This window comes from Phyllostomus discolor, chromosome 4 (genome assembly GCF_004126475.2).
Source record: "Phyllostomus discolor isolate MPI-MPIP mPhyDis1 chromosome 4, mPhyDis1.pri.v3, whole genome shotgun sequence".
Classification (NCBI taxonomy): Eukaryota; Metazoa; Chordata; class Mammalia; order Chiroptera; family Phyllostomidae; genus Phyllostomus; species Phyllostomus discolor.
Window position 1 is genome coordinate 28,585,336 of NC_040906.2, and position 12,273 is coordinate 28,597,608.

The following is a 12,273-nucleotide window of genomic DNA, read 5'->3' on the forward strand; positions in this document are numbered from 1 at the left end:
TGAAGGCTAGACCACAGAGTCTCTAGGGTTTTATTAAGCTCCCAAATCCAAGACTGCACATGGTTTGAGTTCCCTTTGTGCTGGAAGAGTCGGGCAGAGGTGGAGGATAATGGAAGAGTTGCAACCCTGTCACAGGTGAGAGGATGGGTTGGAGCAGGTTTCAAATAAATGAACCACCGGCACCTGACAACAAATCTGAGGACCCTCAGCCATAGGCCCTCATCCATGCTACATTAAGAAGTTCAACATACGGGCACACAAGGCAATATACAGATCATGTGTCACAGAAATGTTCACATGAAACCTATGTAATCTTATCAACCAATGTCACCCCATTTAACTTTTTTAAAAGTTCAACATAAAGTTCATCACTTTCTGTGGACACCAGGATGTGAGCACAGAGACTATGGCAGAACTCAAGTATAAAGTGGTCATAACAGAAAAGCCAGGATGCAGTTCTACTGACTTGTAAGATGATACCCAAAAGGAATTACATTTAAAAGTGAAGGTGGAAGACTCAAAGACCATGAGAATAAATCCATAAACTCCTCTGGGCCCACGAATTCCATGTTAAGAACTTGACTAGATCACTCAGAAAGTATCTGACCTGGAAGACTTTGTGAGTTAGATATGGTGCAAAAGTTATCTATAAAATGAGCTAAACTTCTAGTTTGGTTGACCTCGGTGGAGACTTCATCACTGAAAAGGCTATTATTCAGCCACATTTACCAGTGTGTTATACTGGTCAGTGTCTATTCTGATTGGTCAGCATCCACAGTGCACCAGTTGCTTATATGTTTGAATTACCTGAGCCTTGGCAGAATATAATGTATTGCTAAGGGGCATCCCCGTGATATCAGACCTGCACATCATCAAGGTAAGTCCCCATAGTAGAGGCCAGTAAAATGCTGTGCTAATGACTCTAATAATAATAAATAACTGTAGCACCATTATTAGATAACTAACATTTGCATAATACTCTGCCAAATGTTTTTGTGTCTTATTTTGTTTGATAGAAGCTAAACTTTTGAAGAAGAAAGAAGGGAAAGAAAGAAAAAATAACTACACATTTTATAGGTTGGGCAAAACTAAACAAAATATACAGAAACATCACACAGCCCATTTCCTTCATAAAAGTCTGGACAGATAATGGCTATAGCCAAACAGCTGTGACCAAGTCACCTCCTGTTGTTCCTGGACTCTAAATTTACATACACACACACACACACACACACACACGGGACAAGTGTGTACATGCTCCAGTGAAGAAAAGTCAACCGAGAATAACTTCATTCCTGGTGTTTGTATACACACCCATGACCCACAGGCATAAAGGCCTGGTCACTCCTAAGTGCTGGCCAGAGACTTCAGAAAAGAAAGCTCGTGGAGCACTTGTGATTCTAGAATTTAATCTCACACATGTGCTAAGATCCAGCAAAACAGAAATATGAGAGAGACCTGGGGCCCAGGCCTCAAACATCAAGCCCCAGGTGCCCCTGATGAAGGAGAGTCCATCAGCAGTGCTTTTTTCCATCTGGACTCAGAGTCAGGAGCTGGCCTGTTGCTGCTGGAGACATTGTGAACCAGTGAGGGAAGAGCCAGCTCTTCACTTGCAGGATGGCAGTAGGTATTACTAGTGTTGGAGTGCAGCTAAAAGTCAGCTGGAATCAGATGTCAAAGAACTCAAACCCTGCTGTTTCCATTTAGGTTACTACCAAAGAGTCTGCCATCTAAATGCCTTATATGCGCAGCACTACAATTAAATTTAAATGGATATATACACATATATAGCTATCTCTGTTTAGCTATCTATATATCTAAATAGATATCTCTAGGTAGCCATTAAATCTAAAAGCATATATAGAATGGGGCAAAAATAGGTTTACAGTTGTTCGTATGGAAAACAATACAATTAATAAATAGTAATACAAGGGTAAACTCTGTTTCACATACCAACAACTGTAAACCTACTTTTGCCTAACTCTGTGTGTGTGTGTGTGTATACATATATATATATAAAATCCTTAATCTCCTCAACAGATAACATTTTCTCTACTTCATAGATAAGGCTCAAAACAACTCATTTGTCTTTGAGCACAGGAGTTACAGGGCCAAACAGAAACCCAAGGCTCCCATCTCCAGATGCTTTGCTCTTTCCTTTGTACCACACCATGCGTCCCTTGCACAGAGGACTGTTGAATGGCCAATAGCTGGGCATATCCAGTTGAACAAAGACTATGACCATCAGCTGTTAGCTTTGACTTATATGAACAGTAGTTTTGGAAGACCATCCTGACCTATGTATTTGATTCATTTCCTTTGCCAATCTACATTTAAACACGTGTGACTACTAGCTACATTATAACAAGGTTCTTATGACTATTTTTCATAGAAAGTTCACTATAAATGAATTTGACTTTCACAGAAATAATTGACAAAATCAGACATCACCAAGACTTTTCTTCATTCCCTGACATCTTTCGTGAGCATCTGCATATCCAAGGACATGTTCCTCAAGTCCTGTATGCCCCACGACACTCCAGTTCACTTGCATGGGAAACAATATCAGGTAAACAATAACTGGCTGAAAGGCTGTAGCCAAATGCCCTGCCTCCTGGGCCCTCAGCTTCCTCATCTATGAATGAAGGCCATAACCACGGCACTTTCAATTGCCCTCTTTCCAGGAAATAAGAAAGAAAAATTTCTCTGAAATTGAAAAAAAAGAGTTCACATATGTAAAAATGTTCAAAACCTAAATTTTAAGTGTCAAGGCTTCCATCCAGAGCCACCCTACCCACAAGGCATAGCCAGACACCTCTCTGGCTAAGGAGAGAGCAGCACTCCCTGTGAACAGCTTCAGCTCCTCAAGCTGCTTCTCTCATCCTTGGGGCTAGAGGAGCAGAGGTGTGTTTTGATGGAGACAGTGGGGGTGGGGTGGGGGGAGTGGCTGTTGACTGCAGTCAGCACAGTGCAGCTGCCAATCCTGCAGGCCCTTGGAGAAGAGACAGATGCTATACTGAAGACTGAGTCCGATCCACGCCTCACTGGAAGCCAGCACTACACATTCGTGTTTTCAAGTGAAAGATGCAATCAGTTCTTTGCTTTAGTCAGTTTGAGTTCAGAGGTCTGTCACCAGTGTCTAAAAGGTTCTGACCAACTGGGAAGTAACGTCAGATTGTAAAGTTTCTGCTCCCAGAGTAGCTGAATGTGTGTCTCTCTTTACACAGAGTTGTCATCTTCCTAGAGACATCCCAGTTCCCAACCCAAGAAAACCGGTTCCTGCAGGAACACCTGCCCTAGCACTAAAGCAGGAAATGGGCAGGGCATAAACCAAATTCCCCTGCCCCCAGCAGATGTGCTGAAGGGAATCCTTGGGAAGGGAAGAGCAGAGGTAGGGTCAGTAAACCATAATCTTGTCATCAGCCAAAGCCCAAAAAAGACCATGCAAAAGGGACACAGAATTATAACAAGGAGTGGTCATTTCTTACAGAAATCTAAGAACATTGGTTCTTAGAGCGAAAAGGAACCTTAAAATGTTCCTGGTCCCACTTTTCACTTTACAGATACACAAACCAAGGCCAATTACTTTTTTCTCAGGGTGCACAGCTAAAATCAAGACTATAAGCCAAGGCACCAATAAAAAAGTTTTGTAATATTTAGACTTGTTTAGAAAGGAGGAAAGGAAGAACAGCATTTACTGTGTCAGAAAATAGAGCATTTCTTATTACTAGACTGACAGACTGGAGGTCAGCTCACTGTTTGTCAATGATTTCCTATGCGATGTTGGAAGTTGGAAGAAAAGGTTCCTTTCACGTCTAAGAGTCAATGAAAACTCTCTACCATAATAAAAGTTCTTTCTGTGGCACAGGGAATATGACTTTTTTACGTAGTGTGAAAACTGGTTGAGGCATCTGTTTCTTCTCTATGTCCCCTCGTCGACTCACATCGTCATTGACGGCAGTGAGGATGGTCAAGATATCTTGATGCCTACAGGCAGAGAACAAAATACATTTTCAATCAGGAGACAGAAATCAGGTGCCAGGTCTTAGAAATAAGACCCTAAAACTTGTGTCTTCTTCCCAGCCTTACATGCCCAGATTCTAACTGGAATCTTGCCAAATATAAAGAAATACTTCTGAAATTGAAAAACAAATGCTAAATAATATAAAATTTTCAATTCTATATTCAGCGTTTAAGAAAATTGTAATAATTACACCTTGCATTTTAACGTATTTAGTCCAAGAGAGTTTTGTCTCTCGTGTTAACAGTGGTTGTCCCTCTAGTCCCTGGCTCAGTACCCAGTATAGCAGGCATACAGTATCCCTTTGAAGCCATAGACCATTGGCCTCTGTTGGTTTTGGTGGGGATGTAGAGGTTGGTAAAGAAGAGGAGAAAGCTTAGGTAACTCAAGGCTCCAATTCTGATTCTCTGTCTTAAATTCCCAGAAGAGTATTGTGGCTATTTCTAGAAATGGGGCTCAGTAGTAGAAGTTCCTGGAGAGGGCTGAGAAGATGAATTCAGGCCTGTTCTTTGGGTTGTAAGGTCCAAGGGCAACACAAAAGTAGGACGTCTGGCAGGCTTGAAAAGATGTGCGAGACTGACCTTAAGAATGAAGTTGACTTGATCAGTCATTCATTGGTCCAGCAAATAGTTATCAAGCTCAACAATGTATCAGATACTATGCCAGGCACTCAGGATATAAAATTGAATGAAGTTACTCCTCCAGAAGCTCAGAGATGGTAATTTGGGAGACATTTTTATGGAGGTTCCAGTGGCCTCCAAGTATAGCTAAAACTGCCAAGAGGGGCTACCGAGAGACAGCAGAGAAGGAGGCCCAGGCCTTGGTGAAGGGCTCATTTCCAGGGTACCAGGTAAGGAGCATGTGGCAGAGACAAGATGGAAGCTATCAGAGCAGAGGCTAGAATCCAAGAATATGGTCCGAAGCAGCACATAAGCACTCAGTAAATTTGAGTGACTGATAAATGACTAATGGAAGGAATAAGTAAAAGGCCCCCATGCCTTTATTCACACTGTTCCCTCTGCTTAACACATCTTTCACCCCAATTAGAAGTTTTCCCTGATCCTCCAAATCTGGGTGAGGTACTAGTTCTGTGTGTTCCCATAACACTCATGCTTTACAATATGTATTTACCACTGGGGGATGCTCTTCCCACCTACTTGTCTGTCCATCCAGATTGTGAGCAACTTGAGGGCTGGGACTATGTCTTTTTTTTATTCCATATCTTCCTTTCCAGTTATATGCTGGTGTTCAGTCCAGCTTTGTTGGATGGATGGATGGATGGATGGATGGATGGACAGATGTTACGATAGAGGGATGCATGGATGGGTGGATGCATGAATGTATGCATGGGTATGTAGATAGACAGAGGGATGAACAAGAAGGTGGATAGATGGATAGATAAACAGGTAGGTGAATAGAACAATGTGAAACTCTTACCTTGGGACACAGTCCTTCAAATAATTACACAGAGATTGAATGTACCAGCTGCCTTCTGTGGTATGACGAAAGGACACATAGCCAGGGACAGTGGCCAGGCCGAGAAGGAAATCTGCCTCAACAGGAACACAGTCCTGAAGGGGAGGGTGTGTTGACTCGGCATTTACAGCATCTACCTCAACGCATACAGAAGATTGTATCTCTTCACCTTGACAGGCCTGGATGAAAAAGAGTTTGGGTTTGTTAGCCAGACCACGGCACTGATGGGCTGTGAAGTGAGACGTGATGTATTTAATGGGAATGAGGTCCCCATCTGAAGAGTAGACAGCTCCATATTTCCCATGGGTCAGAACACAGAACACAAAGCAGTCTCCTTCAGCATGGCCTGGATGATTCTGATACATTTTCAGAAGCTCCTCCAGTTGTGGTTTAGTCACATCAACATGCGTATGTACCAAGAACCCAAGCCACTGAAACACGTGCTTCAGGCAGTCTGTCAAAAGAGAGAGAGAGAGAGAGAGAGAGAGAGAGAGAGAGAGAGAAAAGAATGGCATGAAATAAAATGGACTGAAATGAAATAAAATTAATTGGTCAAACAATGCTAATAGTTATAAAAATTGCACAGCAAATAGCTTGAAGCTTTGGAATTTTTTTTTACTTTCCTGACAGTAAAATTTTATAAGTAACCTGACTTTTTATAGCACCCACAGAGCTATCACAATGGTCCTGAGGGTCAGCAGAAGCCAGACTTCATTCTGTATCATGGACGAGGGAGCAGGGGTCCTGTGAGTCTCCCTCGGCCACAAACCTGGTTAGCGGTGGAGCCAGAGCTCAAATGTAGGTTTTCTCACACTGACCCAGCTTGGTCGCCCCCAAACCACAGAATCGTAAATGGTCAGGGATCCTTTTCACTCCTTACGCCGCTTGGTGACACCCCGGGTGCTGTGGTCTCAAAGTGTATGTCTCCCCCAAATTCATATGTTGAAATCCTAACCCTCAAAAGAAGGGTATTAGAAAGTGGGGCCTTTGGAAGGTGCTTAGGCCATGAGGAATGAACGTGTAAAGAGACCCCAAAGAGCTCTCTTGCCTCTGCTGCCAAGTGAGGTTAGAGCAGCAAGAAGGTGTCCATCTAGGAAGCCCACTCTCACCAGACACTGGGACACCAGAGTCCTGATCTGAGACTTCCCAGCCTTCACAACTGTAAGAAATAGGTGTTTGTTGTTTATAAGCCACCCAGTCTTGGTAGTTTGCTATGGCAGCCTGGATGGAGTAAAACACTAGGGCTTAGAAACATTTAAAATATCATCCTTACATTTAGTGGAAGATAAAAATTACCCCAAAAAATGTGAAATAAAAAATTATTTTAAGATCCCCAACTTGCATTTGTCATACTCTTAAGGCCTTTCTTACCAGCATCTTTTTGGGTCCCCTGTCTTTTTCTCAGTGAGGTAAAGTTCTGGTTGTTGATAACAACACAGTGGCCTCTATGTTTATGATCCATCCTATACGCAGCTTCCTCCTTGAAAGAAGAGATAAAGCCACTTATTAGGGAACCCTCAATTTAAGAGTTTAATGTTTCTAACCAACCACCTAACTGATCAGAGAATTCTTAACATCCTGGCCCTGGTCTGGAATTAATCAATTGCCAGGCCCTGATTAAAAATCAGACTTCACCTCATTCAATTGCAGAATGTCAGTTCTTAGTGTTACATAACAGACTATGTACTTTAACTTTGGAAAACCCAGGGTTTATACAAAAGCATCTTCCTTTTTGGATTAGCAAGGTGAGGAAACCATAAGTAAGGATCTAACAAGACAACAAAACTATCAAACGATAATTTTTTTTTGTCAGATGGTAAGATTCAGAGTGATCCAATTCCTCTAAAACCAGAGAGATCTCTCTGGTAGAGATCACAGTGGGAATTGTAAAATATATGCAATTATTTCTGAAGGCTATTGTAAACAGTATATGATTACAAATGATCTGAGTTGACTTCAGCAGGGCCTCTGTGTGGCTAAAATGATCTGAAAGCATGGTACCTCTTGAATCCAAACAGAAAAGAAGTGTCATCAGTCAATAAAAGAGAAATTTCCCTTTCTCGAAATAATTAAAGGGGAATAGCATTCCCTCCACAGCCCAACGCCAACACACTCTGATGGTGATAGAAAAATATGGGAAAGAAAGATAACCACAGAGAGTGGAAGAAGAACCAACACAGACACAAAGAACTCTGAGCCCTCAAAGTCATTAACAGCTGGACCCCAGCTAGAGACGCCCTGAAGACACTGCCCAGACTTCTGTGCTGGTTTCAGAAGCTAGAATGTAAGCAGATGGTCCCTACATCTCCATGGAGACCAGGGTTACTCTGTCACCTAGAAAGAGAAGTACTCAGATTCTTCAAATATCTTTCCCCAAACACTTAGATGGCCTCACACAGGATGAGCTGAGAGTCAACATCACATGGATCAGCTCAAATGCTTCTGGAATAAAGCTTGGTTAAGTGGAATCAGCATTTATCTGTCACTGGCTAGAGAGAGGCTGGCCAGATACAAGGAGAAGAAAGAGGGAATGAAAAGCCCAGAGACTCTATCTGGGAAGGACAAAAATCAGTCCATAGCCCTGGGATTACTTAGTCATGCTTTTGGTATTAGCTGAGGATTGCAGTGTTTTGAAGGGTTTCTGCAAACTCCTGATTCCTCTAAATCAGAATCCATCATAGACAGGAAGCCAATGACAAGCTATTTGTCATATGACAGTAACAAGGCATTTCTCTTGAAGCTTTTCTTCTCCCGCCAGCCGGTTTTCAGTAGAATCCAGCAAGCTCTGCCCTCGTCTCTGAGGCCTGAGTTAGTGATTAACTCTGTTAAGGGTCAGTCCTGGGTGCTCAGCTCAGGCTGAGCGAGTCCAGTATCCCACAGACCTGAAAACACACCAGAAAGGACCAGAGCTGCAGTCACACAGAGCACCTGTACACTCCTCCTCACCTTGGAAGAAGGTAACACTCCAGGGAAGCCAGGCCCAAACTTTGAAACTGCAGAATTGCAAAACTGAAAGAAACTTGTTTATTTTTCAAGGAAGTGAAGGCGCTGCCTAAGCTCCTATAGCTGCCGAGCAGTACAGCCAGCCTCAGAGTGCGAGCTCTGGAGTCAGACTGCTGGTTCAAATCCCAACTCCACTCCTTTCTAACCACATGACCTAGAGCAAAAGGCTAGACTTGTTGGGTCTTGGTTTCCTCATTATCAAGTGACAATAACAGTGGTAACTGTGTCCATGTGATAGGAGGGTTAAAAGAGATAAGCCCTAGAAAACTCTTAGAACAATGCCTGGCACATGGTAAGTACTCCATAATGGTAACTCCCACCAACATCATATCATGTGACCTCCCAGTTAAGAAAGAGAGAGAGAGAGAGAGATTCCCAGGAAGGTGGAGTGTGTTGGACTCTGAAATTTAAATTTGCAGAAAAAAAAAGAGAAATCAGATCTGTTAAACTTTACGCATCACAGAGAGGCAACATCAAAAACCTGCTTGTCTATAAGCAGGTTGGCCCAATGGCAGGTTCTGAAATGTTTTCCTGAGGTTGTGGTTTCTGGGCAAGGATTCAGGAAAGTAAACACACCAGTGCCAAGTCCCTCCCTCCGGCCTCTGCCTGTCTTCAACCAGCGTGTGGAGCCATGCCACCGCCACCGCAGATCCTCTCTCAGACTCGGCACTCCCTCTTCGCTCACTGCTGGCCCCGGGCTTCAGCCCTGCCAGGCATTCCTTCCCTCTCTGCAGAGCAGCCTAATTCTGAAGGGTTGCCTCTATTCCCCAGAAGCTGCTACGCTAGGCTTTCAGAGTAGAAACCATCTCTCCCTCTTCCCATAGAAAAGGCTGGTATAATACATGCCTTCAGTAGTTTGCTCTGAATTGAAATAAGAAATGAATTCTTCACTAATTTGTAACCGGTCTCCCATGTCACCTTGAATAACTTGTTGTCAAATATATCTATTTCTGCCATAGTGACCCAAGTTATAAAAATTGTGTTAGGAACATCTACCATTACTCCTTGCAGGTTCATCTTGCCAGGGCCCCTCCTGTTGAGGAAACAGGATATGTGTGACATTCGGGAAATTCACAGTTAGGAGGAGGGTTGAAAATCTAGACTTGAGGTGATGTGCCCTGAGAAGGTATGGGAGCTCCCTGCTAGTTCTCACTCCCATATCTTGCTCCATGGGTCTCTTCCATATAGGATGGTCCTGAGTTGTATCTCTTATAATAAACCTAAAAAAGTAAACTGTTTAAAAAAAAGTTGACTTGATGCAGAAAAGGAAAGATACCTAATCCCCAGCCATAGAAAATGTCACTGGCAGGTGACAAGAAGAGAATCAACTCCCTTCTTCCAAAGGGGAATGTTCACAAAGGCACAGTGGCAGGAACATGATATGACACATGCACGAAGATATTTAGTCATTATACTAACCACTAGAAGTAACTCTAATGTCTGCCAACAGGGAGCGGTTGAAAGAACTATGGAAAACCCACACAGTGAGCGTAGGATGCAGAAGGCAATCCCTATTAACTTCTCCAGCAGATACTGTTACATGAAGGAAGTAAGGTGAAGAACAGTATTTTAGTGGGATACCTCTTTTAGAATACAGGGGAGATATGGGTTGGTTTTCTTTTTCAAAACTAAAAATAGGGTAAATCAGAAAACTAAAATGGTAATCTGTGGGGGAGGGGCAAGGAGACAATCCAGACTTCTCTGTATATACTCTATCATAGTTTTTACCTTGGGCCTACTTAAATGCTCTATATAATTAAACACAAAACTGAAACCGTCAGCTTTTCTGCATCTTCCTCCCCAACCACTCTACCCCCAGCCCTTAGTCTGCAGCAGAAAGCCCCAAAGCGGACATGACTGAGGTGATCTGGGGAGGGGCTGACCCTGCCACTGGCTGTGTGGTGAGCAGCACCAGGAGCCCTGTTTAAATCACTTCCAGGTCACTGAGGGCACCTCCCTGCTGAGCCCACCAGGCTTCTGGCTACAGGAGGGCGACTTATCTTCAACTCAGACTAAAGGTTCATGACCTCACTCTCCAGGTGCACAACAGCAGGATTCCCCAGCCCTGAAAGTACAAACGCAAAGGAAGTTTAGTTTCACTTTGGAAGACTTCCTGCCTTTCTTTCTGCAAGACACATTTCCCTTTCTTTAAAAACCTGGAGTCCCTATTAGCAATATTCAAAGGCCTGGAGGGGTATTTCCTGCTTGTCTGGATGGTTTTAAAATCAGTTCGGCAAGTTTCCTGGAATTAGGGGAATCACGGTTGCAGAAGCGGGCTCTGCCCAGCATCTCCAGACCCCAGGTTTCCTTGATTTGTCTACTCCCTTGTGCTGATAAAATCATCCAGAACAGGGATGGAAAACAAGCTTTAAGGTCTGCCTGGCTCTCTTTCTCAGAGAATGCTGCACCCTCTGTTGGCACCTACCAAGTCTTTGTGTCAGAGAGGAATGAATGAATGACCCATTGCCTGGCCATGTTTGGTCTTTCCAGTTTTTTTCCAGGATGGTTCAGTAAGAAAATTCTACACCACACCTGAAAAGATTGACTTGCTTTTGGAACCAATTAGGGGACACTGCTTGAAATACAGTTTTTTCTCATTAAATGCAATGGTTCACAGAGCTCTTTTATATAAGAAAACCTCACGAGTGCATATGAACCGTGAGATGATTTTCCAAGTGTTATTTTATCTCCCACTTTATACAGAGGGGCACAGTTACCTAGATAACTTGTAATACGTCTTCCAACCCCAAGAGTGTATGAGAACATATGTAATGTTAGGTGCCACCCCCTAAAGCCTCCTGCCCTCCCAGCACCTGACAATGATCTTCATCTTCATCTGCCGGTGGCCAGAATCCTCCAATGTCAGCAAGACAGCAGCACTTAGAGACCAAGGCTGAGCCTCAGCCCTTAGGAACTACTGAATTCCTAAGAGCCAAAGAGCCAAGTCTCATGTGTGTTTGTTTGTGTGTATGAGTGTTGTACACACACATCAGTATCTGAACACACACAAAAATACTTGAAAGAGTAGGGGAGAATTCAGTTCGGTGGGCAAAAGAAATTGTGAGGAAAGAAAAGGGGGCTCTTGCTTAATGTATAATGTTAAATGTTGACTTATAAGCATAGAGAGGATACAGGAGTTTGAGAATCATCACTTTTCAATCAACATAGTAAATATTCAATCACACAAGAATGATCAATGGATGCTCCATCTAGAAGAAAATTTTGATAGAAAGTAGTACATTTGTTTCACCTTAAAATGTCTCCCTAACAGTTCTTTATTAATTGCAAGGAAAACAGTAATTCTATAAAATTAACTATATAATGAACAAATCAGACAACATTTTGACCACATAATGAAAGTGAGCATCAGAAACGAGGAGCAGATGGATACCATTGTTTTCAGATATAATGTTGAGAAATGTACATCATTTATGTACAATGCTAGCCAGAACACATAGCTTGAATCTGATCATGAGAAAACACCACACACATCAAAAATGAGGCAAAGTCCATCTTTTAATAAAAGATGGTGGTGGAGGTGACTGTGTTCTTTTAAAGTGTCAATGTACCACTGAAACCTATATAATTCTATTAACCACTGAAGGGTTAATAAGGGATGAAATTCTATCACCCCAATGAAGTCAATTAAAAATAAATAATTAAAAATAAATAATTTTAAAAATAAAACTCCCACAAACTACCTAATTTGAAAACAACCCATTTCTCCAAATAACAAATACAAATGGCCCACAAACACATGACAGGACGCCCAA

General features: G+C 42.6%; 1 protein-coding gene across 2 annotated transcripts in view; it reads right to left on the minus strand.

Annotated features, from left to right (window-relative positions):
- Positions 1-2,396: 2,396 nt before the first annotated feature.
- Positions 2,397-12,273, minus strand: part of CASP10 (caspase 10) — a 33,821-nt gene continuing 23,944 nt past the window's right edge. Inside the window, exons 6-9 of one of the 2 annotated variants that reach the window (XM_036023086.1) lie at positions 8,444-8,506; positions 6,869-6,977; positions 5,459-5,951; positions 2,397-3,987 (exon numbers count right to left, since the gene is read on the minus strand). In XM_036023086.1, the coding sequence (XP_035878979.1) occupies positions 3,837-3,987; positions 5,459-5,951; positions 6,869-6,977; positions 8,444-8,506 (816 nt within the window). In that variant the 3' untranslated portion in view covers positions 2,397-3,836. The remainder of the gene's footprint in view (positions 3,988-5,458; positions 5,952-6,868; positions 6,978-8,443; positions 8,507-12,273) is intronic. The other variant, XM_028509358.2, reaches the window with a different exon arrangement.